Source organism: Cricetulus griseus, chromosome 7 (genome assembly GCF_003668045.3).
Source record: "Cricetulus griseus strain 17A/GY chromosome 7, alternate assembly CriGri-PICRH-1.0, whole genome shotgun sequence".
Lineage (NCBI taxonomy): Eukaryota > Metazoa > Chordata > Mammalia > Rodentia > Cricetidae > Cricetulus > Cricetulus griseus.
The window spans coordinates 103725811-103750295 of NC_048600.1; the positions used below are offsets into that span (position 1 = coordinate 103725811).

The 24485-nt window shown below is 40.0% G+C and overlaps 3 protein-coding genes across 7 annotated transcripts in view; 1 reads left to right on the top strand and 2 right to left on the bottom strand.

Annotated features, from left to right (window-relative positions):
* The window catches only part of Stxbp4 (syntaxin binding protein 4), a 152512-nt gene extending 135771 nt beyond the window's left edge, over positions 1 to 16741 (bottom strand). Inside the window, exon 1 of one of the 4 annotated variants that reach the window (XR_004770715.1) lies at positions 16606 to 16741. The gene's annotated coding sequence lies outside the window, so the exon portion shown is untranslated. The remainder of the gene's footprint in view (positions 1 to 16605) is intronic. The other 3 variants (XM_035447410.1, XM_027426264.2, XM_027426265.2) reach the window with 3 other exon arrangements.
* LOC100763079 (cytochrome c oxidase assembly protein COX11, mitochondrial) lies at positions 16723 to 24399 on the top strand. Its single transcript, XM_027426269.2, has 4 exons — positions 16723 to 17079; positions 18763 to 18918; positions 20491 to 20616; positions 21278 to 24399. The coding sequence occupies exons 1-4, from the start codon at positions 16759 to 16761 to the stop codon at positions 21458 to 21460; spliced, it is 786 nt and encodes a 261-aa protein (XP_027282070.1). The 5' UTR covers positions 16723 to 16758; the 3' UTR covers positions 21461 to 24399.
* The window catches only part of Tom1l1 (target of myb1 like 1 membrane trafficking protein), a 44731-nt gene continuing 44002 nt past the window's right edge, over positions 23757 to 24485 (bottom strand). For both annotated transcript variants that reach the window (XM_035447411.1, XM_027426267.2), the window contains one exon: positions 23757 to 23820. In XM_035447411.1, the coding sequence (XP_035303302.1) occupies positions 23757 to 23820 (64 nt within the window). The remainder of the gene's footprint in view (positions 23821 to 24485) is intronic.

Below are 24485 nucleotides of genomic sequence, written 5' to 3' on the forward strand. Positions count from 1 at the left end.
CCCTTCTCCCGTGTTTGTTTCTTACCTCTTTTTTTTAATTTATGCATGTGTAGTGTAAGTGCATTTGTGTGGATATGTGTATATGAGTGTGCATGCAAGTGCCTGGGGAGAGGTTACATCAAGTATCCTCCTTAATCATTCTCCATCTTCTATTTTGAGGCAGGGTCTCCCACTAAACCTGGGGATCACTGATCTGCTTGAGAGATTTGCCTTTCCTGTTCCTCTGCAAGGGGATGGCCAAAGGATGCCATCACACCAGACTTTTTAGGTGGGTACTGGGGCTGACCAACTGCGCCATCGTACCAGCTCTGAACCCCTTCCCTTTCTTGTACCCTAAGCTGGCAAGCCTTTGATCAATCAAGGTTCTAGTAATGTCATACACATAGTCACATGTACAAGTATGACACACTTTCACAGAACGACACGAAGCAAAACTTTTTTTCTTTTACTAAAAATATAAGCACTCCATGAAAATATATTGCTTATCCTGTTTGCTGAGTCAGAAGAGAGAAAAGATCAGGTCAGCAAAAACAGAAGCTGGAACACTACAGAAAAGCATTTTGTTTTATAGGATAAATTTATTTCATAAAATTAGGCTTTACTTTAATAGATCAATCTCTTCTCTTACAACTTAACTAAACTACAATAAATCAGAAATCTTATCAGATAAAAAAATCTGCCCATCGTGCACACAATTTTTTGTTAAGACTTGGTAATTTATAACCTCAATAATTTCTAAAATGAGATATTTTAATATATCAAAAGCACAAAAAAAGTAAACTAGGTAGGCATAAAATATATCAGAAAGGATGAAATTACCAGGCATATCGTAAAGAAACTGATACAAATTTCAACTACGTCCCCCCAAAATAGTGTCTGTTATTCTAAATGTCACCATCGTGATTAATTTCTAAATCTTTTTGAAGTCTTAATGAAAACTGTATTGTAAGGAAGCTAGAAACTTTTGCTTCCTTCTTTTTGCTTTTAAAACCATTTTAGCAAAAAAAAAAAAACCCTGCTTATTTTGTGTTTTTTTTTTTTTTCTGTTCAATATCCCTCCATCAGCAATAAAACTGCAAATATACTTGTTTCTCTTTATTCTGGGTTATGGAAATTTTTATGTAAATACATGTGGCTGTATTTACTGATCTTAGATGGTTTCTGTACTTAAGTCTGAACTAGAAAATCCTTTGCCACTCCAAGGTAAGTAAGTCAGTTTCAGGCATTTTCTTTTGGGGCTTTTATGACTACATTTAAAAATCCTTGAAACTATCTTAGGATGAATGTCAAGGACAGACCCAGGCCCACCCGACTTTGCTCCTGGAAGATCATCCACACGTCTGATCACATTTACAAGCTGTTTGCCACCTCTGATCTGAGATGCAGTTTTGAGACTAATTCTTGTATTTGGATCAATTCTTGTAATTTTCATTTGATTTTTTGATTACCTTATTTATTCATGCACCAAAATTAATTTATTGTAATTAATAGACTTTATAATATGTTCCCACATTTTGTTAAACCAATTCCCCCTTGTTATTTTATCTAGCCAACTTTTCTTAGCTTTTTTGGGGTTTTTATATGTACATATTAACTTCAAATATATCTTTTGTTTATATTTTCTTTTGTGACTTCCCACAGGGTTCTAAAGTTATCTTCATATCTACCTTGTAAATTTTAAGTTAATCTTTAAATACTTCCTTCCCTTAACTTAAGACCTTTTAAAAATCTATCTGGTGGGCCAAGCATGGGACCCAAGTTCCATCCCCAGAACCCGTGTAAAAAGCTGAGAGCCCTTGTAATTCCCATGCTGGGGACTTGAGAAAGGAGGGTCACTGAGCCTCGATGGCCTGCAAGTAGAGCAAATCTGTGAGCTCCAGTTTTAGTAAGAGATGGTCTCAAAAATAAGGTGGAGAGTGATAGAGGACACCTGATGGCAACATCTAGTCCCCTCCAACATGTGCATGCACCCACTTCTGCATGCTCACTCACGCATGTACACATATGAATACACACACTGGCACTCATGGGTTGTAAATGACAAAAAGGCTTAACTGTAGTATCATCTAAAAAATAATTTCCTACTCCAAGCTCTAAAAACAAATAGATGTCTTAAATGAAAAAAGTTACTTGCAAGCCAACAGATGGCAGCACAAGTACACACACACACACACACACACACACTCTCTCTCTCACACACACACACACTCACACACACACACACACACACACACACACACACACACACACACACACACACACACACACACACACACACACACACACACACACACACACACACACACACACACACACACACACACACACACACACACACACACCACACACACCACACACACCACACACACCACACACACACACACACACACACACACACACACACACACACACACACACACACACACACTCACACCACACACACACACACACTCACACACACACACACCACACACACACACACACACACACACACACACACACACGTGTGTGTGTGCCCTTTTGTTGTTAAGTGCACATTTTGCAATATGTTGATTTATACACAAGCGCATCATAACACCTCAGCACACACAGGCATACAGACTTTCCTTATCATAAACCATTAGAATTTTTCTGCTGTCATTACAAATATTAAAATAACACATCTTGAATACTCCTAAGAGCTTTGTAAGAAGAGCCTAATTCCCACCCTTTCTTGACAGCATTTCAAAGCACTTTGCAAACTGTGAGGTCAAGAAACCCCAATGCCTTTCCAGCCATTTGCCCTAAAGATCACTAGAAGGAAAAGGAAGGACAAAGTGTGACACCCAGTCAAGGAGAGATTTGCTGGTTTAATAGCAAGACTCCACAATCTAATCATGATGATAATAACATCTATAAGTTAAGAAAGCTTCTTTCCAGAGGCTTCTGGCCATATAATAGGTCTCTGAAGATTCATATTACTATTCCAGTCAACCCAGAGGGGACGTTAGTTCACACTGACTGTAAGGGCTTATCTTGTGTAGACAGAGAAGGAGTGGAAAGATGCTCAGTGAGGCTCTTCCTAAAGGAGGGTACTGTTCCTCTTTCCAAGGATATAGGGGAGAAATTTTACTAGGGCTGGGGATTCACACTATATAAAGTAACTAGCTTCCTGGTAGAGCAGTAAGGAAATAAGGAAATATAGGGCACAACATGACTTGCTCAAAAAAGATGTGGCGTGTGTGTGTGTGTGTGTGTGTGTGTGTGTGTGTGTGTGAGTGTGTGGTGTGTGTGTGTGTGTGTGTGTGTGTGTGTGTGTGTGTGTGTGTGTGTGTGTGTGTGTTATGGTTTAAAAAATACTCTTTGAAATAAAAATGTAACACATTAGTAAATAATTAGGCACACTAGGAGGGGGTGTTAGTGGACACTCTGCTACATCTCTGTGACACCAGCACAGGGAGTTGGGGAAAGCGTAGGCTCATGAATCTCCAGCCAGGGAGACCCTGTCTCAACGATGTAACAAAAAATCCCCAAACAGAAAAAGGGAAAAGAAGGGTGGTTAGAAAAAAACGAGAGGGGAAAACAAAACATTTTAAGGACAAGCTTTCCAAGACCCATAATGGTGGTAAATGCAAATCCAGGGTTTTTATTAAAGGCAAGATATCTTTTTAAAAAGATATTTGTATTTATTCTTTGAGAATATCATACATGTATATAATGTATTTTGATCATATTCAACCCATTTCTTTCTCCAGGTCTTCCCACACTCACTTTCCAACCTCATGTCTTCTTATTTCCCTTTTCTCTTTTCTAAAAAGCAATCCACTGGATCCAATGAGTGCTGCCCATATGTGCACGAGTATGGAGCCCCAGGATATCTTCTTTTTTAAAAAAATCAAATTTTTTTAGATTTATTTATTTATTAAGTATACAGTGTTCTGTCTGCATGTATGCTTGCATGCCAGAAGAGGACACACCAGATTTCATTACAGATGGTTGTGAGCCACCATGTGGTTGCTGGGAATTGAATTCAGGCCCTCTGGAAGAGCAGCCAGTGCTCTTAACCTCTGTGCCATCTTTCCAGTCTCCATGATATCTTCTAAAGACAGGTATTACAATAATTTATGGCTGGCAAGAGGTGACTTAGCAAACATATAGAATGCCATCATGGATAGTTCATCTAGCTGGTACTTCTTGGCATATATGTGCGGGTATTTTTATGTCAACTTGATACAAGCTAGAGCTATAAAGGAGGAAACATCAACTGAGAAAATACCTCCGTAAGATTGGGCTGTAGGCAAGCCTGTAAGGCATTTTCTTAATTAGTGATTGATGGAGGAGGGCCCAGCCCATTGAAAGTGGTGCCATCCCTGGACTGGTGGTCCTGGTTTCTATATGAAACAGCCAGAGCAAGTCAGTAAGCAGCAGCTCCTCCATGGACTGTGCATCAGCTCCTGCCTCTAGGGTTCCTGCCCTGTTTGAGTTCCTGTCCTGATTTCCTCCAGTGATGGGCACTGATGCCGAACTGTAATCCCAATAAACCCTTTCCTCCTCCACTTGCTTTTGGTCATGGTGTTTCAACACAGAAATAGTAACCCTAACTAGGACAATACAGAATGTGCAGTAACTGAAAGAGTGCTGTCCCAGAAGGCTGAGCTCCACTTCTGCTGTCAAACTAGCCAAGACTTTGGAGAAGCTGCTAACTCGCCCCCGGTTTCTCCATATGTGGGATAGTATGCCATAACTACATGCGATCCCACATACAAGTACTCCCTTGCTTCTTCTTTTTTTTGGGGGGGGGGTTCTGATATACACATGCCTCTCAAGATGAGTCTGGCATGGAGCAACCTGCAATCAGGCCATCTGTGAGGGACCACAGCGGGAAAAGCATACTAGTGTAACCACATCACTCTGCAGTCATTTCAAGAGAGAGTGAGGGCATAGCAGTGCTGACTATCCAGTTTAAAAAAAAAAAATTCTCAGTAACACATGTGACTTGACACTTTGTGATTCATTGACTCTCATATTAGAAAATAAATAGCCCTTGTGAAGTAAGACCTACAGGTTCAGATCATCCTTGAAAAACACAAAATGGACAGCTTTAGAATGGAGGCAAGTTATTGTCTAGCACACCAAAGCAGAGGTTCTACAAAGTAACCAGTCAAATATGTGTAAATCATCAGGTATTTAAAAATACTGGCATGGCATTTTGCCCAATCGGTTCCTTACTTTGTCTCCTCTCTTAAAAAAAGAAAATGATGGGGGGATTAGGGATGCCTCCTTTCACTTTACTTAACTGATCCTCTTTCAGTAATGTGAAATTCTCATAGAGGCAAGATATAAAAGAGGAATGAGAGAGTTATTTCACTATGTCCTTTACTTGGCATCCAAAGGCAACATTCACTCTGCTAGTGCTTTTTTTTCTTTTAAGGACTCAAGCTGCTCAGGAATGCATCTCGTTTTTTTCCTGGGGCTGGACACATAAGAATCTGCCAATAGCAACACACAGCCTAATCTTAAGGAAGATACTGGAAAAAGCTTCAAAAAAGGACTCTGGGGCTTTGTGAAACATGAGCTCTTCACAGCACAGTTTCCTGAAACAGCCCCAACTTCATCCTGTTTGCTTTCATGTGTGTGTTCCTCCACCAATAACTAAATTCAATCACATGTAGCTAATGTACTAAATTCTTGTCCTTGGTGGACAAGCCAAGATTTCTGCTCTCAGTGGTGTGAGAAAAGCAATAAACAGTTACAATAAAATGTGTTATGTTTCGGATACTAGCAGGTAATGTCAAAGGAGACTGGGCAACGAAAGGGAAATTTACAATAGGTAAGACCTAAACAACCATAAGTGAATCTTGACCGGGAATAGACAAGTGATTCTTGAACAACAGCACACATTTGGGCATCTACAGAACATGAAGAAGTGCAGCTGGACCATACTGAATAGACACAGGGCAGGGGGGTACAGAGGTAGGCAGGGTACACTACCTAACCTTGTGCACAGGGGTAAGGAGCTTGGATTGATGATTGATTTTAATTCAAGGAATAGCTTGACTGTTCACTGGAGGCTAAGATTTGTGTTGACTTTATTCTATCTTTAACCAACTAAGGTTGGGCTCTCTGATTCTGCATTTCCCCTTGGGTTTGTGCCTTTGTCTTTAACGTTGTTTATTCCAGTAGACAGATTGTTCTTTAGCTCCAACAGAAAGTCAGTCAGTCCATTTGAGATATGATAGGTGTGTGCTGTGGTGTGTGTGTGTGTGTGTGTGTGTGTGTGTGTGTGTGTGTGTGTGTGTGTGTCCTCGAGCGCACACTCATGTTTAATTTGATCAGGATTGGCTATAAGGCCTTAATATAAAATGAAAACACAAGGTTCCACATTAAATAACTATTAACAAATTCAAGGCAGAAACAAGCAGAGAATCAAATCAAGTTCAAGGACCACCTAAAATAGTGGGGCATTTTAAGAGCAGTGTCCTGTAGGACAGAACAAGCCACATATTCATGGAGAGGTTGCTTTACTATGATAAATGTTACTTGAATGAAGAGCATGTATAAATGAATGCTTTCTTTTCATCGTATCTGTCACTTACACAAGCTTGTTAAAGCCCATTTAAGAGTACCAGTCCATCAAAAAGGCATAAAAGCAGCTGTCAGGAAATAAGGAACGAGGATACCAAGAGATTCTGAGGCAATTTTATGGCATCACTATGCACTAATTGGGATATAGTGATTATCTAGCCTGCTTCCAACTAAATTACAACTCATTTTTCTTACTATTTATATAAATATGTATTCCTTCATACTGTGAACCCAATTATTATAATAAGTAGCTCCAAAATAAACAGCTGTTAATTCTATTAAAATAATTGTTAGGTATCTCACATTGCTGGAGGAATCCAGGAATTTTATTAGGCAAACAAACTGCTGGGAAATATAGATCAATGGCTACCATATTTAGGCTGAAGCTGCAATTATATTATGCTTTAAAAATACTGAAAAATATGAACCAGGCATGATGGTGAGCACCTTTAATCTCAGCACTGGGGTGACGGCGGGGGTGGGGGATAACATAGGCAGGCAGATCTCTGAGTTTGAGGCCAGCCTGGTCTACAGACTGAGTTCCAGGATAGCCAGAAGAGAAATCCTGTCTCAAAAAAACAAAGAATAAATAAACTAATTAAAATTTTTTTCTGATTATATATAAAATATAACTGCAAACCAAACTTTAAAACTACAGCTTCATCATCTTTAAGTTTTCAGAAGACCAACAACCAGGTTAGATGACAATATGTGAATATCAAAAGGTTTTCATGACTATTTTACCTTATTAGTGTAAGAGTAGACATGACCATAGCTAACTAGAAGTTTACCAGGTTTAATTATTTTCTGCTGAAGAATGACAATGGGCATTAAGTGTCAACCTTTAATGCCAGTCCAGGCTTTACATCTTAAATGTGTACTCCTACTTCTAGCTGCAGAACAGGGTTAGACTAGCCCCGAGGAGTTCACATTCCATTCACAGAGGAACACTACTCAGCATTAGTTACCACAGGGATTTATGCAACATCACAAACACACTCAGACTCACCAAATTATAGCCTAGGGTTAAGCATTCATTCGAAGCTTTAGAGGAAAACAAATACATTTCAGCTTTTTCTAACACAGCCTTATCTTCTAGCTGTATATGTCAATCTTGTATTATAAGATCCTTATCCTCAGGCCTCCACACAGCTTTCTGACTTCAATCTTATGTTTAATTCCAGTTTGTTCTAGCTCGGGGAAATCATTTAAAAATGTGCTACCTTATAAACAAACAACTTAGGATGTTAATGATTTTAATCAAGGCAGAAGAAACTTTTCTTGATAAAGACAAAGAAATGGTTGTTTTGTTGTTATTATTGTCCATTGCAAAACTGCTTTCTACACAGGGCATGGAAAAACACCAAGAACCAGGAGTCACAAACATTTTCAGCTTGACTTCCAGCTCTGACTCTACCCAGCTGACTAGGCTTGTACAAGTTACTTCAAAGCTCTCAGGTCTGTGTTTTTCTATATCTATAGACCAAAAAGATTGGCCTCAATGGGCGTTGAGTTTAGAAGAGGGTAGGGGAAGGGACTATGTTTCCAGAGTCAGACTTTTCCTCTGTGGCCTTCCTTCCTTCATCCAGGTGTTCAGAACTGCCTGGTACTAACTCCAGTCATTTTCTTTTGACTCTGCCTTCTTCAATTTTGTCTTGCTGAGCTTTTAGATGGTGCCCCAAATGGAGTACATTCTTTGGGTTGACATACTGGGCAGAAGTGAGCTCACATGTCTTGGCCAAGGTCTCAGCTATGGTGCTCTGCATACATGTACTGAGGGGAACAAACAGGTAAGTGTATGTGTTAAAAATAATAGCAGACTTATTTCTCATGTTGGGCACATATACACAACTGTAGCAGTATACATCCAAATTTTCTGGTTCTGTGCTGAGGTGTAGAAATAATGACTACTTCTGGGTTCCTGGTTTTATTTCTAAATATCACTCTCCACTATAGGAAGTCAAACCCCTGCAGTAATGGCTAGTGCCAAGGTTAGGGCAGGAAAAAAAATGGAACAAAAGTGTGATAACAGTAAAATTTACCCTTATTTAGAATAGGAATTCATGGGTCTGTATTGATATAAACACAGAATCAAAAATATGCAAGGGAGTAACACTCTTCTTTGAAGATAGTCCCAATAGCTTCTCCCCACAAAACATATTAATTGTTTCTTAAGGAGTAATAAAATGATTTTTATGACCCTTGTAATAAGAAACTTGGCCAGGAATGATGGTGTACATCTGCACTTGCAGTGCTGAAGGCTGATACAGGATTGTTGACTTGAGGTCAGCCTGGGGTTTTTGGGAGACTGTCTCAAAACAAAAATAAAAACAAAAAATTGAAGATACATGAACTGGCTGGTTTTGTGTGTCAACCTGACACAAGGTAGTTTTCAGAGATGAAGGAACCTCAGTTGAGGAAATGCCTCCACGAGACCCAGCTGTAAGGCATTTTCTCAATTAGTGATCAGTGGGGAGGGCCCCAACCCATGGTGGGTGGTAGCTTCTTTGGACAGGTGATCTGAGTGCTATAAGAAAGCAGGCTGAACAAGCCAATGGAAGCAAGCCAGTAAGCAGCTCCCCTCCATGTCCTCTGCATTAGCTCTTGCCTCTGAAGTCTTGCCCTATTTGAATTCCTGTTCTGACTTTCTTCAATGATGAACAGCAATGCTGAAGTGCAAGCCAAATAAACCCTTTCCTCCACAACTTGCTTTATAGCCATGATGTTTCATAACAGAAACAGAAACCCTAGGGTGGGCCAAGGGCTGTTTCCAGTTCCGGTTCAGCGACCCTGCTGGGAGGCATCTGACGCCAAGGGTTTGCTAGCCAGATCCCAGATGGGCAGCAAGACCTGACACACCTGGACAGTTCCACCTCCATCCACCTGCCCAGGTAGGCCAGGGGCTGTGTCCTGTTCTGGTTCAGTGGGATCCAACACACCCGGACACTGCCTAGGCTCCGGTGGCAATTCTTCCTCCATCCACAACAAGAGCAATGACATCAGAGTATTGGAACTGTTTGCATCTACCAGAAGGGAACCTTGGTCCCATACCCACCAAGAGAGGAAGAGACTCCTGCTACACCCACCAGAAGAAAGGATGAGAAGAGGTCAAGGAAAAAGCACATTCAACAACAGAAAACCCAATATGACACCACTGGAGACTAGGAACCATACACCAGCAAGACCTGAACATCACAATGCAGATGAAGCAGAAGAGAATGACCTTAAAAATATCTTCAGGAAAATGATAGAGGACCTCAAAGAGGACATGAGAAAATCCCTTAAAGAAATGGAAGGAAAAACAAACCAAAAAATACAAGATATCAACAAATCTCTCAAGGAAACAGTTCAAGACAAAAAAAAACTGAGATAGAGACAATAAAGAAAGCACAATCTGAGGGAATGCTGGAAATAGAAAAGCTGGGTAAATGATCAGGAACAACAGACGTAAGCATAACCAACAGAATACAAGAGATGGAAGAGAGAATCTCAGGAGTTGAAGACACACTAGCGGAAATAGAATCATCAACCAAATAAAATCTTAAGTCCAACAAATTCCTAACACAAAATATCCAGGAAATATGGGATACCATGAAAAGATCAAACCTAAGAATAATAGGTATAGAAGAAGGTGAAGAAATCCAACTCAAAGGCGCAGAAAATATATTCAACAAAATTATAGAAGAAAACTTTCCCAACCTAAAGAAAGACATGCCAATAAAAATACAAGAAGCCTACAGAACACCAAATAAACTGAACCAAAATAAAAGGTCTCCTCGCCACATAATAATCAAAACACCAAACATACACAACAAAGAGAAAATATTAAAAGCAGCAAAGGAAAAAGGTTAAGTAACTTATAAAGGCAAACCTATCAGAATTGCATCTGACATTTCCATGGAAACTCTGAAAGCCAGAAGGTCCTGGATAGATTTTCTACCTACATTAAGAGACCATGGATGCCAGCCCAGACTACTATACCCGGCAAAGCTTTCAATCATTATAGATGGAGAAAACAAGATATTCCATGACAAAGCCAGATTCAAACAATACATACCCACCAATCCAGCCCTCCAGAAAGTTCTGGAAGGAAAACTGCAATCCAAGGAAGTTAATTACAACCAAAAAAAATATAAGTAATAGATAATCCCACCTTACCAATAGCCAAAAGGAAAAAGGGATAGAATCCCACACATAATTTTGCCACCATCACCAAATCAAAAGAAAAAAAGAATGAACAAAAAATGGTCATTAATATCTATCAACATTAATGGTCTTAACTCGCCTATAAAAAGATTAGCAGAATGGATAAGAAGACAGAATCCATCCTTCTGCTGCATACAAGAAACACACCTCAACTTCAAAAACAGATGGTACCTAAGAATTAAAGGTTGGGGAAAGATTTTCCAATCAAATAGACCCAAGAAACAAGCAGACGTAGCAATCCTAATAGCCAACAAATTGGACTTTAAACTATAATCTATCAAAAGAGATGAAGGAGGTCACTTCCTACTCATCACAGGAGAAATCCATCAGGATGAAGTCTCAATTATGAACATTTATGTCCCAAATACAAAGGCATCCACGTTTGTAAAAGAAAGATTACTAGCCGGGCGTTGGTGGCGCATGCCTTTAATCCCAGCACTCGGGAGGCAGAGGCAGGCGGAGCTCTATGAGTTCCAGGCCAGCCTGGTCTCCAGAGCAAGTGCCAGGATAGGCTCCAAAGGTACACAGAGAAACCCTGTCTCGAAAAACCAAAAAAAAAAAAAAAAAAAAAAAAGAAAAAAGAAAAAAAAGAAACATTACTAAAACTCAAATCACACATAAAACGGCACACACTTATAGTGGGAGACTTCAACACCCCACTCTCACCACTGGACAGGAACACCAGACAGAAACTTAACAAAGAAACAAAGGAACTAATAGAAGTTATGACTCAATTGGGTTTAACAGACATCTATAGAACATTCCATCCAAATACAAAACAATTTACCTTCTTCTCAGCACCACATGGAACCTTCTCTAAAATTGACCACATACTTGGCAACACAGCAAACCTCAACAGGTACAAAAAAATTGAAATAACCCCCTGTATTTTATCAGACCACTTTAAAGTCAGAATTCAACAACAACACGAATTACAGAAAACCTAAAAACTTATGGAAATGAAGTAATACCAAATTGCACAATTACTGGGTCGACGAAGAAATAAAAAAAGAAATTAAAGATTTCCTAGAATTCAAAGAGAATGCAGACACAACATACCCAAACCTATGGGACACTTTGAAAGCAGTGCTAAGAGGAAAGTTCATAGCTCTAAGTGTCCACATGAAGAAACAGGAGAATAATCACACTAGAGAATTAACAGCACAACTGAAAGCATTAGAAAGCAAAGAAGCCAGTACACCCCAGAGGAGCAGATGCCAGGAAATAATCAAATTGAGGGCTGAGATCAATAAAATGGAAACTAGGAGAATAATACAAAGAATTAATATAACGAAGAGTTGGTTCTTCGAGAAAATCAACAAGATAGACAAACCTTTATCCAAACACAATGGAGTACTACTAAGCAGAAAAAAAAATAAAATGGAATCTTGAAATTTGCAGGAAAATGGATGGAACTAGCAGAAACAATTCTGAGTGAGGTAACCCAATCACAAAAAGACAAACATGATATGTACTCACTCATATGTGGATTTTAGACATGGAGTAAAGGATTACCAGCCTACAATCCACACTGCCAGAGATGCTAGTAAACAAGGAGGACCCTAAGAGAGACATACATGGTCCCTTGGAGAAGGGGAAAGGGTCAAGATCCCCTGTGCAAATTGAGATCACAGGAAGGGGGGAGGGAGCTACAGAAGAAGAGGAAGGATGCAGAGGTCATGAGGGAGCAGAAAGGTTGAGTCAGGGGAAGAATAGAAGAAAGGGTATGTGACAGGTAGGGTTTTAGTTAGGGAGGTGTTAGGGGAGGATGGGAGGGAGAAGGGAACTGGGATTGTCATGTAAAACAATCTTGTTTCTAATTTAAATAAAAAATGATAAAAAAAGAAATAGAAACCCTAAGACATTACATCTTAGTAAAGAGATAAAAAAAACTTCACAGTCATGAAGCAAGTTTATACTATATGACTCCTAAAGAAATTCAAAAAGACAAGCACCTTACTTCTGTTATGTTTCCATCAGAGGCTCAGAAACCATGAGAAAGCATCACAAACAGAAACCAGACAAACACGGAGGATCAACATGGTAACTAACCAACTGGTACTAGAAAAAACAAACAAACAAAAACAACTAAAGAACTATTTCAGACCGGAGAAAACTAAAGAGGCAGGACAGCTAAAACCAAGGGGCCATCTTGGATCACTGGATTATAGACCTAATTTGTAAATAACTGGGACAAGTGGTGTCTTAGACTTTCTATCGCTGTAAAGAGACACCATGACCATGGCAAGTCTTATAAAGGAAAACACTTCATTGGGTGATTTACAGTTTCAGAGTTTTAATACATTATTATCATGGTGGGACATGACAGCATGCAAGCAGGAGGAGTTACAATTTGATCCCACAGGCAACAGGAAGTGAGCTAAACTAGGTGTAACTTGAGTACAGGAAACCTCAAAGCCTGTCCCCAATGACACACTTCCTCCAACAAAGCCACGCCTACTTTAAAGAGGCCACACCTCCTAATAGTGCTGCTCCCTGTGAGCTCATGGGGGCCAAGTACATTCAAACTACCACAAGCTGTATTAACTTAGCCAGAATACATGGATACCAAAACAGGCGATGGTGGAGCACGCCTTTAATTCCAGCACTCGGGAGGCAGAGGCAGGCGGATCTTTGTGAGTTTGAGACTGGCCTGGTCTACAAGAACTAGTTCCAGGACAGCTTCCAAAGCCACAGAGAAACCCTGTCTCTAAACCCCTCTCGCCCCAAAAAAGAAAGAATCCATGGATACCATGGTGTGAAGTTCTGAAGGCACATGTGCCTTCAAATCCTCATGTGGAAGCCCCAGCCCCAGCATAGCTCCATGTGGACTAAAGAGCTATTAAGGTTAAATGAGACTGTAATGGAGAACAAGCGATCTATTGGATGCAGTTAGTGAGTGTGTCTATCAGAAAGGCATCACAGAGCTTCCTGACTTCTCCCAGGCATGCTAGCACATGAGTCTGCTACAAGTGAGGCAGCACCCTCATAAGAAAATGAGGTGAAACCATTTTCTCAGTGGTTTGATAAAACCAGTACCTCATTTCCCAGCCTCCAGAGACATTATATATTTTTTGAGTAACCTAGTCTGAAGTATTTTGTTATGGTGGCCCAAGATGCTAACATGGTAATACTGGACCAACACTAAGTGCCTGATTTTGATGGCTGTGTTGTGTCCTTGTAATCAATACTCATGTATGTATTAAGTATACAGTTCCAGAATAGCATGTCTACTGTCTTCTAAAATGGTACAGAGATCTTTAAGATTAGGGAAAGGAGGTGAAGGATAAGTGGAAATTTTATTATGTCTGCAATGATTACGTAACTTTTGAAATAATTTCAAAGTAAATTTTGGAAATTGAAATATTTTAATTACACACTTTAATAAACACGAACTGTCATTTTATATTATCATATAGGGATTGGATTGTTGCCTATTTTATTTTATTAAGAGATATCTAGGGGCTGGAGAGATGGCTCAGAAGTTAAGAGTACTGACTGTTCTTTCAGAGGTCCTGAGTTCAATTACCAGCTACCACATGGTGGCTCACAACTATCTATAATGAGATATGGTGCCCTCTTCTGTTGTGCAAGCATATATGGAGACAAAATGTTGTATACATAACAAATAAATAAATCTTTAAAAAAAAAAGAGAAATCTAGAAAGACCTAGTTCACTTTACTGCAATCAAAATGGCTGTACATCAGATATTCATTTTCAATTAATAAATGAAAGCATTCATGACTACAACTGTAATAATGACATACTTACACAACTGTTTTGAATAATCTGGAGAAAAAAATACCTGGAAGTGGGGGGAGGGAGTTGAAGGATATATACTGTTAGCTTCAAGCACATTAATGTTAGCATAGGATTTAAAAAAAATTTACAAGTATATTGCCTGCATGTATGTATGTGGAGCACCTGAAGAGACTAGAAAAGGGTAGCAGGGCCTCTGGAGCTGGAGTCAAAGCTCTGAGTCCCCAAATAAAGGCTGGGAACTGAACCCAGGTCTGCCTACAAGAAAAGCAAATGCTTTTAATTTCCATCTGAGCCCCCCCTAGTATGGAATTTGAGTCTCTGTTGTCAGAAAATTAAAATGAGAGATTTTATCCTGAATATCTGACAATCTGGCATAAGAATCAAGGTACATACAGAGGGAAAGGGTGATCAAACAGTGCCATAACAAAACTGAAGCAAGTTTGTGGAGTAAGAGTTTTGTAGTTTGTGTAACAATGCACCCGAGTGCTGTACTAGACAGTGACTCAGATCTTATGAGCTCTGCAATTTTGAAGCCCGGTGGCCACTGATGAGCTACTTATTCAAGGTCTCCATCTCCTCTTAGACTACCACTCCAGTTGCCTCTTTCCTTCTCATCATGTGACTAGCACCTTTGTCTTCCTTCAGTGTGAAGAAACTCAGATGGAACCACTCCTGTGTTCCTAAGTAAGCTTCCCTTAGACATGGTTTAAATGACTTTATCAGGTCTTTGTGTACCTGCTGTGACCCCATTTCCTTTCCCGTCAGCTCTGCTCATTATGCAAGATTCACACTGACCCTGTGTTTTGTTTTTTCTAATCCTACCCAACCCATTCCTGCCTCTGGACTTGTGTATGACCTGAAACTGTTGTTTTGTGGGTAGCTCTTTTTCAGGGTTCAGGAATAGGCTCAAATGTCACCTCTAGGAAGACCTTATTTTACCTCTTAGAGAAAGACATAACCTCAGTATCTCTCATTGTCACTCTCAATTACTTCATGCCACCAGCTATTTTGATGGCAGACACTGTTATCTGAAATCTCCTTATTTAAAGGTTTATTTTCTGAGTCCTTCAGTAGACAGGGCAATGAATAACAAAGGTGATTATGCCTGATTTATTTTTGGATGGCGCCCCAGGCAATTAAAAAAGTGCAAGGAATAAATGTTAACAGTTCTTTAGGGTTTCAGGTTTCTAACCCACAAAGCGGAGATAATTAGACCCACTCTAGCCATTAGAAATTAGACCTAACTTTTATGAAATTCTTACTATGCCTGAAGCAGTGGGGAAATCACTTTATATGTTCATCCTCGTAAACTACCTTGATTTCCAGTCACGAAATAACACCAGCGGGTTACAGGGAAGTTATAAATAACATAAAATAAAACAAAATAAAATAAAAGGAAGGACAAGACCTTAGGAAATTTATCAGTGCTTAACCTCAGAATCTGCTCTTAGCTGCTATTTTATAACTGTCTTTGTTTGTTCTATTAGAAAACTGAAGAAAGCTATTGCATATATCCCGCGGGGGGAGGGGGGGTGACTCTGCCTGCAGGATGCATAGATGCATAGCCTTATTCTTTTCAGCCCCTCCTTTAAGGGCCCTCATATCTTGGTCCTTCTGTTCTGAACAAACTGCAATTTGCGAGCGGTTCTCTGACTTGATTTTTGGCTGGGTAAACAGCAAAGAGCTATCAGCGCAGTGGAAAACTTCTGCCCGCGGGCTGAGGAGATGCAGACGCCCAGTGCTGGAGAGGGATGCGGTGTGCACAGTAAGCAGTCATCAAAGAGGGAAGTTTGTCTGAGCTCAGGTCCGAGACAGAATCCACAGGGCTAGTAAACTCCAAGTGGAAGCCCCGCGGGAGAGCCGCCGCTGGGAGCCGCTGAGACAAAGGCTGGTGGAGTTTGGGGTGTAAGAGGGGTGTAAGTGTTACAGCACAATCCCCAGGGAGGAGCTTGTCTGCAGAGGGCCCAGATGCACTTTCCACAAAGTAAATCAAAGAAGTATGAGAGGGAAACAAAGTGCAAGCAAGGCACAGCCACCTAGCAAAAAAACAAAACAAAAAAACGCGAACTTACCCTCTTCTGGCCACCCGGCCTCCGTAGCTCGGCGGCTACCTGAGGAATCTGGTAGTCAAGGCAGCGGCGGGGCTCAACCCGCGCGTGCGCGCGTACGCGGGACACGCGAGGCATCGCGAGATTCCGCTGAGCGGGCCCTGGTTCCGGGGGGTTATGGGAGGGTTTTGGTGCCGGGGATGGAGGTCGGTCGCTCTGTGCGGCCGCTGCTGGAGGCCGCCTGCGTGGCCGGGCCGGAGCGTGGAGAGTGCCGAGCGCGGACTGAGGCGGCTCGGGACATGGAAGCGCCCGAGCGGGGCCCGGGGTCCCGCCGCGCAGCCGCCCCGGCGGCCGGCGAGCAGCAACCCTTTCCAGCGCGCGCAGGAGGACGAGTGGCGGCGGCGGAACAAGACGGTGCTCACCTACGTGGCCGCGGCCGCCGTGGGCATGCTGGGGGCCTCCTACGCCGCCGTGCCCCTCTATCGGCTCTACTGCCAGGTAGGGAGGGACCGGGTGCGGGCCGGATGCCGCCGGCGCCCTGCGGGGCCTCTGCCTGGGAGACGGAGGTCAGCCCAGAAAGCTGCCCGCGGAAGGCCGGGTCGGCAACGATGGGGCTTGCACGGGGAGGAAGGAGCGTCCTGCCGTGCTGTGCAGCGCAGGCTACTCCCCGGCACTTAGTGAGTGCAGCAGGTTCCCGGGACACCCCGCCCCTCCAAAATAAAAATTAAAAATAAAACAAAACAAGGATCGTCCACCCTGAAATGCCAGTCGCACTGAGACCGACAGAAAGGACGTCATTGAGACTCCGGAGCGTGTCTGTGCACATGCTTTCCTCGGGCTGTGTTAACGTTAGGTTTTTAAAATGTCATCTTAGGATCAAGTTCCGTCTTAGAATCAAGTTCCATGTTTAGCACACTGGCCATGCAATCACCAGGTGTTAGAGCAAGAAATGAGGAAGTTAAATATAGGAAGACGTGGAACGCAGCGGTCCCTTTGGATGAGCAAATTGAAATACAACCCATCGAAACCTATTATCGCATCGAACTTGAGAAACTTTAATATAACACGTGCCCCAAGAATGAATGAATGAATGAATAAATAAATAAATAAATAAATATGGAGAATGAATATATATATGGAGTTTATATTTGAAGAACACTTAAATTGCTTTTTATCCAACCGACTTAAATTCTTTAGGAAAACGGTTCATCTTAAAACTCAGTCTCCTATCAGAATGATATACTTAACCTGTTAAATAAGGTCAAATACTTGCTCTCGATTTACCTTTTAGGATGAAAGTGTAGTTTTGACAATGTCGAGGGAAATTGAATGAAGCTAAGTAACTTGTGTAATGAGAGAAAGATGTCGATACAGTAGCTTTTTTTAGAGTCTTCCATTAGCCTCACGCTTGGCTTTTCGTTTAGGAAAGGTAAAATTATGTGAAAATCAGACTTCCGTTAACCTCAAGCAGCAGAAGGATGTCTTGGAAGTAGCATCACCCCCACATCTGATAAGGAAATAATAGCGGTGAAGAAATGTCAGATAAAAATTCCTGGTGCTTTATGGTAGTTGACTGGATAACCAAAAGTAAAAAGTTTTTTTTTTTTTTTTAAATAAAAAAGGTCAGGTACTGGTGACGAAGGATAGAATATCTGTGTGTATGAAGAGAATTACAGATAAGTGTCAGAAAATCATTGACCCACCTGCATGGGAAAACATTGATGATGCCCTGGGGAAGCAGAATATAAAAATAAATCTACGGACTGATTTCAACTCTAAAAGCTGTGTTAGAAAAGGATAAGCAGGACCATAGACAGTTTTGTGTTGATTTAAAATGACAGGGTTTGGGTAAACTTTTCTTAAGTGAATAATCACTCATGTAAAGTACACTAACAATGAAGGGAACTATTTAATAAAAGGTTACACTTCAGAAGTTTTGCTTACACTCATAATAATAGCATGTCTTCAAAATCTGCTTTTTAAAATGACTCGTTGCTGAAAAAAAAGAGGAATCACTTTAACAAATATAGGTAAGCCATTGACAACAGGAACTAATCAGGGGTAGTATACCTTTTGGCTCAGAGCGGAACATTCAGTTTTTTTCAGGTTTACTTTTAGCAAGGAAATAAGTGAAGGTCTAAAAACTGTTGCTTAACTAACGTATCCAGTGTCTTGTTCTAGACTACTGGACTGGGAGGATCAGCAGTGGCCGGGCACTCGTCAGACCAGATTGAAAACATGGTGCCTGTTAAGGATCGAATCATAAAGGTCACCTTCAATGCCGATGTGCATGCTAGTCTCCAGTGGAACTTCAGACCTCAGCAAACGGAGATATATGTGAGTGACTCGTGGGTTCATCTGTCAACCCAGCTAAACTCATTTCCAAATGCTAGGACATTGATAGTATTCATGGGATATAATTCACAAAAAGGAATTATTCAAGGACTATGTTAGTGTTTTGAAACATTTACTCTTTGGTAGTACCTTGTATTTGAATGGAACTATAACATTTTGGGTTCTCATGACAGTCTCACTGTGTAGCCCAAGCCGACCTCACACTCATGATCCTTCTGCCTCAGCTTAGCCTTGCTGTTATTCTTGATTTCCCAGAGCATTGACTTTTGTTTAAACAAAGGTTTTATTCACTCAGTTTTACTCTGGTTAAAAACTTACTGCAAATAAATTTAAGGTTAGTTTAACATTGATATCCCCTTAAAAATATTCAACCATAGCATTAGGATCTAAATGAATTAGAGATATGGACGAATGTGTTATGTATGGTACTGGCTATATTTTAATTTTTAATCGAGTTGAAACAATGTCATATGTGTATAATCATATGATTGAAAGTTGACTAAATCCTTTGGTCATTGATGTTGAGCTTAGCAGTGCCTGATCATGTCACATAGCTTTCTGACTTTTGCTCTGGTATAGGTGAAAAATAGAAAATATGTGGGGAATCATTGGTCATAATAAGTAATTTACCAGTTTATCAGAAGTATTTCTGTCTGTCAAAAGAAAAAATACAACTTTGGGAGGAGGAGGAGGAGAAAGTACTGAGGTATGAACCAAGGGTCTTGTATGTAAGCACTCTACATTGAGGTAAATCCCCACTAAGAAAAAATTTTGAAGATGTGAAGTAATTATTTCAGTAGTAACAATAGTCATATTATACTCGAGTATCATTGTATCTAAAATGCTTCTAAATTTTTACAAATTGCAGTCCTGCAAATATTTGTAATTGTAAATTACCCTTAAAAAAGGCTTAATTTCAAATGTTATTATTAACAAACCCTTATAAAACATAGTGCTTGTCCAGTTTAGTAAACATTATTTAACATTATTTAATCTTAATTAAGGGTTTTGTGGGTTATGTTTTTGCCTGGCAGTAAACAGTAATGGAGAATTGGTACAGGTGACAGAAGATTCTATGGAAATTCTTTACAGCCTTTGTTGCTGGGTTGGTTTTTTTTTATTTCTCGAAGTGTTAACTCCTTTTAGTTTAACAGATTTTGTTCAGTCAGTTTTATACTGGTTATAAATTTAAGTTATTCAGAATTGAGGTAAGCTTAATATTGGCATCCTTTTAAACATTTGCTTATCATGACATTCAGGTTTAACTGTTATAAAGTAGTTGGGCTTGAACTGTGGTTTTCCGGGCTTGTTCTTGGACACATTTTAACTGATTTGTAGATTATTGCTTGAAGACGTCAGACATCCAACTGGGACATTCATAACTGATTCTTTATTGACATAAGCAAATACAATCTGAAAATAAGATAAGCTTGTGGCAATATTCACAGTACATTAGGTTAGGTAGTATGGGCCAATGAATAGGAAAATAATATGACTGTTAATTTAGCAAGGGGAAAGAATAGCATCAGATATAATATGTGTTTATTGAAACAGGTGGTACCAGGAGAAACTGCACTGGCATTTTATAAAGCTAAGAATCCTACTGACAAACCAATAATTGGAATTTCTACATACAATGTTGTACCATTTGAAGCTGGACAGTATTTCAATAAAATACAGGTAAACTATATGTTAACTTTATATTAAAAGTATGTGAAACTGCTTAATATGAATTAAATGCTTTTAATTTCTAAAAATTCATTTTCTGGCCGGGTGTTGTGGTTCATGCCTGTAATCCTAGGTCACAGTAGGGTGATATGAGAACAATGCCATGAGGTAGAGTCCAGCCTGGATATGGATATATAATGGATTCTAGGCCAAGATGGGCTACTGTGTGAGACCCTGTTTCAGGGAAAATAAATAAAAGCCTAGATCAGTACTTATTCTTCCAAAAATAATGCCACTTTTGAAATCTTCGTTGCTTACACCATCTAGCTGGAGGGAAAGTGAAACCAAATCCGTGTTTGCTCCTTTTCCTGGTTTTGAGGCAGAGTCTGTGTATCCTAGCTGTCCTGCAGCTCTGTAGACCAGACTGACTCAAACTCAGAGATCCACCTGCCTCTGCCTTCCAAGTGGCATGATCAAAGGGCTGCACTACTACACCTGGCTACTGTATTTGCTTCTAAGATTAGAATTAAATTGTTTCCTAAACCTTTAAACAAAACTCAGTCTGTGATGAAAAGATGCTGCTGTCCTATGATGGTGTTTAAGGGCAGAATGAATATTGCTTTGTTTTAAGTAATAGAGTTTTACTAACCAAGTATCTTTCTATAATTTGTAGTGCTTCTGCTTTGAAGAGCAAAGGCTTAATCCACAGGAAGAAGTAGATATGCCAGTGTTTTTCTACATTGATCCTGAATTTGCAGAAGATCCAAGAATGGTGAATGTTGATCTCATCACTCTTTCTTACACTTTTTTTGAAGCAAAGGAAGGGCACAAGTTGCCAGTTCCGGGCTATAATTGAAGTAGCTTCCAAGACTTGCTTCAGATTTGTGATTTTTGGAAAATCATGTATTGTGCTTTCTCAGAAGAGAAATATTCTACAGTAATGTATATTGAAACCTTGTATTTTAAATGGTTCTCTTTCTTTCCAACTTCATTTATCCCATTTAAGACTGAGAGAATAGGTTCAAAACTCAGTCTGTAAAGAAAAGATGCTGCTGTCTTGTGATGGTACTTAAGGGCAGGAAAAGAACATTTGCTCTGTGTTAATAGAGCAGGAATGTTGTTCACCAAGCCTATGAAGAATATTTGACTGTCCAGTGTACCACATGTATGACTAGTAAAAACCACCTGAGGGGCCAGGAAGATGACTCAGTGGGTTAAACTGTTTGCCCCATAAGCCTGACAACTTGAGTTCTGGTTCCTGGAACCAGCTGTAAAAGAGTGAATGGAGTAGCTGGCATCTGCAATCCCAGAGTCCTTACAGTGAGATGGGAGGTTGAGGCAGGAGAACTCCTTGCCTTTATATGCGTGCTGTGGCTGCCCACACATAGACACACACAAACTGTTTTAGTAGTTGAGTTTAATTCTATAGGTGCCTTCCATAGTATTAGCCCTTCATACTTTTAACAATGTATCTGAAAACTTAGAAAAAGAAAATATGCACAGGTGGTTTGTTTTCGTTCATAGAACTTATCAATAAGCAAGGGTGGCTGCTACTTTCCTTCGGTGTAAACTGACACTATTTAAAAATTGTTTATTTATTTTGTGAATGCGTAGGGAAGATGAGTGGCACCCATGCTGCAGCACACATGTGCTGGTGGTCAGTGGACTTGCTGTGCGGGACAGTTTTCTTTCATCACATGGGTCTCGGGAATCAGGGTCGGCAGGCAAGGCAACAAATGCCTTTGCCTGCTGAGCCGTCTTTGGCTGAACTGACAGTTTTAAAAACTGTAAGTGGAAGAGGAATCACTCAGCTCTATCAGCTTGCTCCAAGTGTGCATTCTTAATTCAAGTGTGGCTTTTCCTGTGAAATTTCAGGTCTGCTTTATTCAGAGTACTGAATAGACAATGACTTGGAAATGGTGATAAAATCTGACAGAAGAATTTCACCTGCTAGACTATGCTCTATCATTTACTGTCATAATTCCAAGTTCATCAATGTAAGATGTAGGGATGAAATTGTGAAGACTTACTGATATAAAGCTCTTCTGAGGTAAAAAATGAAATAAAAACAACAGAACTCTGACAAATAATAGTCATTTAATTTTAAGTGTTTTCCAGTAGCCTTTGTTTCAAATCAAAATGTAATTGATAATAAAAGGCAAGAATGTTTAACATTATAAAGGCCACCTGATGCAGTGGCCTGCTCAGGCACTTGAAGTATAATTAAAAAAGTCATCAAGTTTAAACCAAAGTGTTATTTATAAACAAGTGCAAACTGACATCTACATTCAAATTCAGTTAAATGAAGGCACTCACTTTCTTCACTTCCTGCCCCATCTGTTCACAATGTTTGATAGCAGGACGATCTTCAAGTACCCTTGTAGGTCTGTGATGATTGCTGTTGGTAGGAATGCCTGCGCAGCGTAAGTCTACAATTCAACCAGCTGGACTAGTACCAGGCAGTTTTCCTTCTGCTGAAGTTGCCCTTGTTATATCCAGCTTCTGAAATCCTGAGCCATTGTCAGGAACAGCAGTGTTAGCCCAGAAATGTTAACTGTTCTGTTGAAGCTTCATTATAGCGGAGAAGTGGTCCACTGGCTTTCTTTCTGTTAGCAGGTCTTCTCTTTCAGGCCTCAGTTGAGCAGGGACTACTTTAAAGAGTGGGCCCTTTGTACTGCTAATGAGCCGATCATACATCTGAAATAAAGGGAAGACATTGGCCCATCTCCTGCACTCGTAGAAGACTGGAATGCCACAGTTAAGCAGAGGGAAGACTGGAATGCACTTCTTCCATGGTTGGGAATGTGAAAGAATAAAAGTGGAGAGCAGGCATTAAATAGTGTGTAAATAGGAAAACTGATGCAGGAGCATATTGATGCGTTCTCTTGGTCCACGTAACAGGTGTGGACTGCACACAGAAACCACCTTTTGTATTTCTGTGCCTCATTTTTAGATAAGGTCATGGAGATTGTCATTAATGAGCACTGATCAGTGTTGAGTAGTTCAGAGGAACTTAGTATTGTACTAAGTGTCAGACTTAAATGGTGCTTAGGGAATTTAATACAAAATGTGATAATCCTACTGAATTATGTGGAATCTTATGTTGCATAAGCTGGTGTTCCCCCCCCCCCCTTTTTTTTTCTTTTTGTACCTTAGCAGTCACTATGACTTTGGGCTCCTTTGTGGTGGTAATCATCAATTTCTTCATAAACAGCTCTGAAACAAAGCCACCAAGACAGAAGAATTACATATCAGTTGCAAAGTACTATATTAACACCATCAAAACTAAAAATACAGGCTGTTGGGAGTTGGGAGGAGGGGTGTGAGGCATCTTAAGTGAATAAAAAGATCTTTATGCTTGAGCTTATTCTAACATAAAACATCTACTGCTAGAGTTCTTTCCCATGCCTAGTAAAGGCCAATTTATTTTTACTTCTGATTTAAAGGAAAACTATGGTTCAAATTTGGGCAGTTTGACTTTTTTTTAACTTAAAAAAAAATCTAATTTAAAATATTTAAAAAATATTAGGGACTGGAAGGATGGCTCAGAGGACCCTGGCTCAATTCCCAGCACCCACATGGCAAATCACAAGTGTCTGTATGGGGGATCCCATAATCTCACACCGACATACATGAAGGCAAAACATCAGTGCACATAAAATAAAAGTAAATCAATCAAAAAATTAATAACAGTCTGCTTTATTTAACACGGTATTATATCCTAAACTTGGGAGAAACCTTTAGCTTGTGTTGGTTATCTTTGTACCTTTAATAAATTATAATTTTAATAACTTACTCAGTTTCTTATTTGTATTTTTATAGCTCAAAAATATCTGTACCCAAAGGTGGCATTCATATATAGAATATAGCAAAACACAGCT

What these genes read in the sequence shown, in the direction of transcription:
- LOC100763079 (XM_027426269.2), top strand. Translation starts at nt 16,759, where the DNA reads ATGGGAGGGTTTTGGTGCCGGGGATGGAGGTCGGTCGCTCTGTGCGGC. An exon ending in CTCAGCAAACGGAGATATAT is followed by an intron (nt 18,919 to 20,490) that starts GTGAGTGACTCG and finishes TTATTGAAACAG; the next exon opens with GTGGTACCAGGAGAAACTGC. An exon ending in AGTATTTCAATAAAATACAG is followed by an intron (nt 20,617 to 21,277) that starts GTAAACTATATG and finishes TATAATTTGTAG; the next exon opens with TGCTTCTGCTTTGAAGAGCA.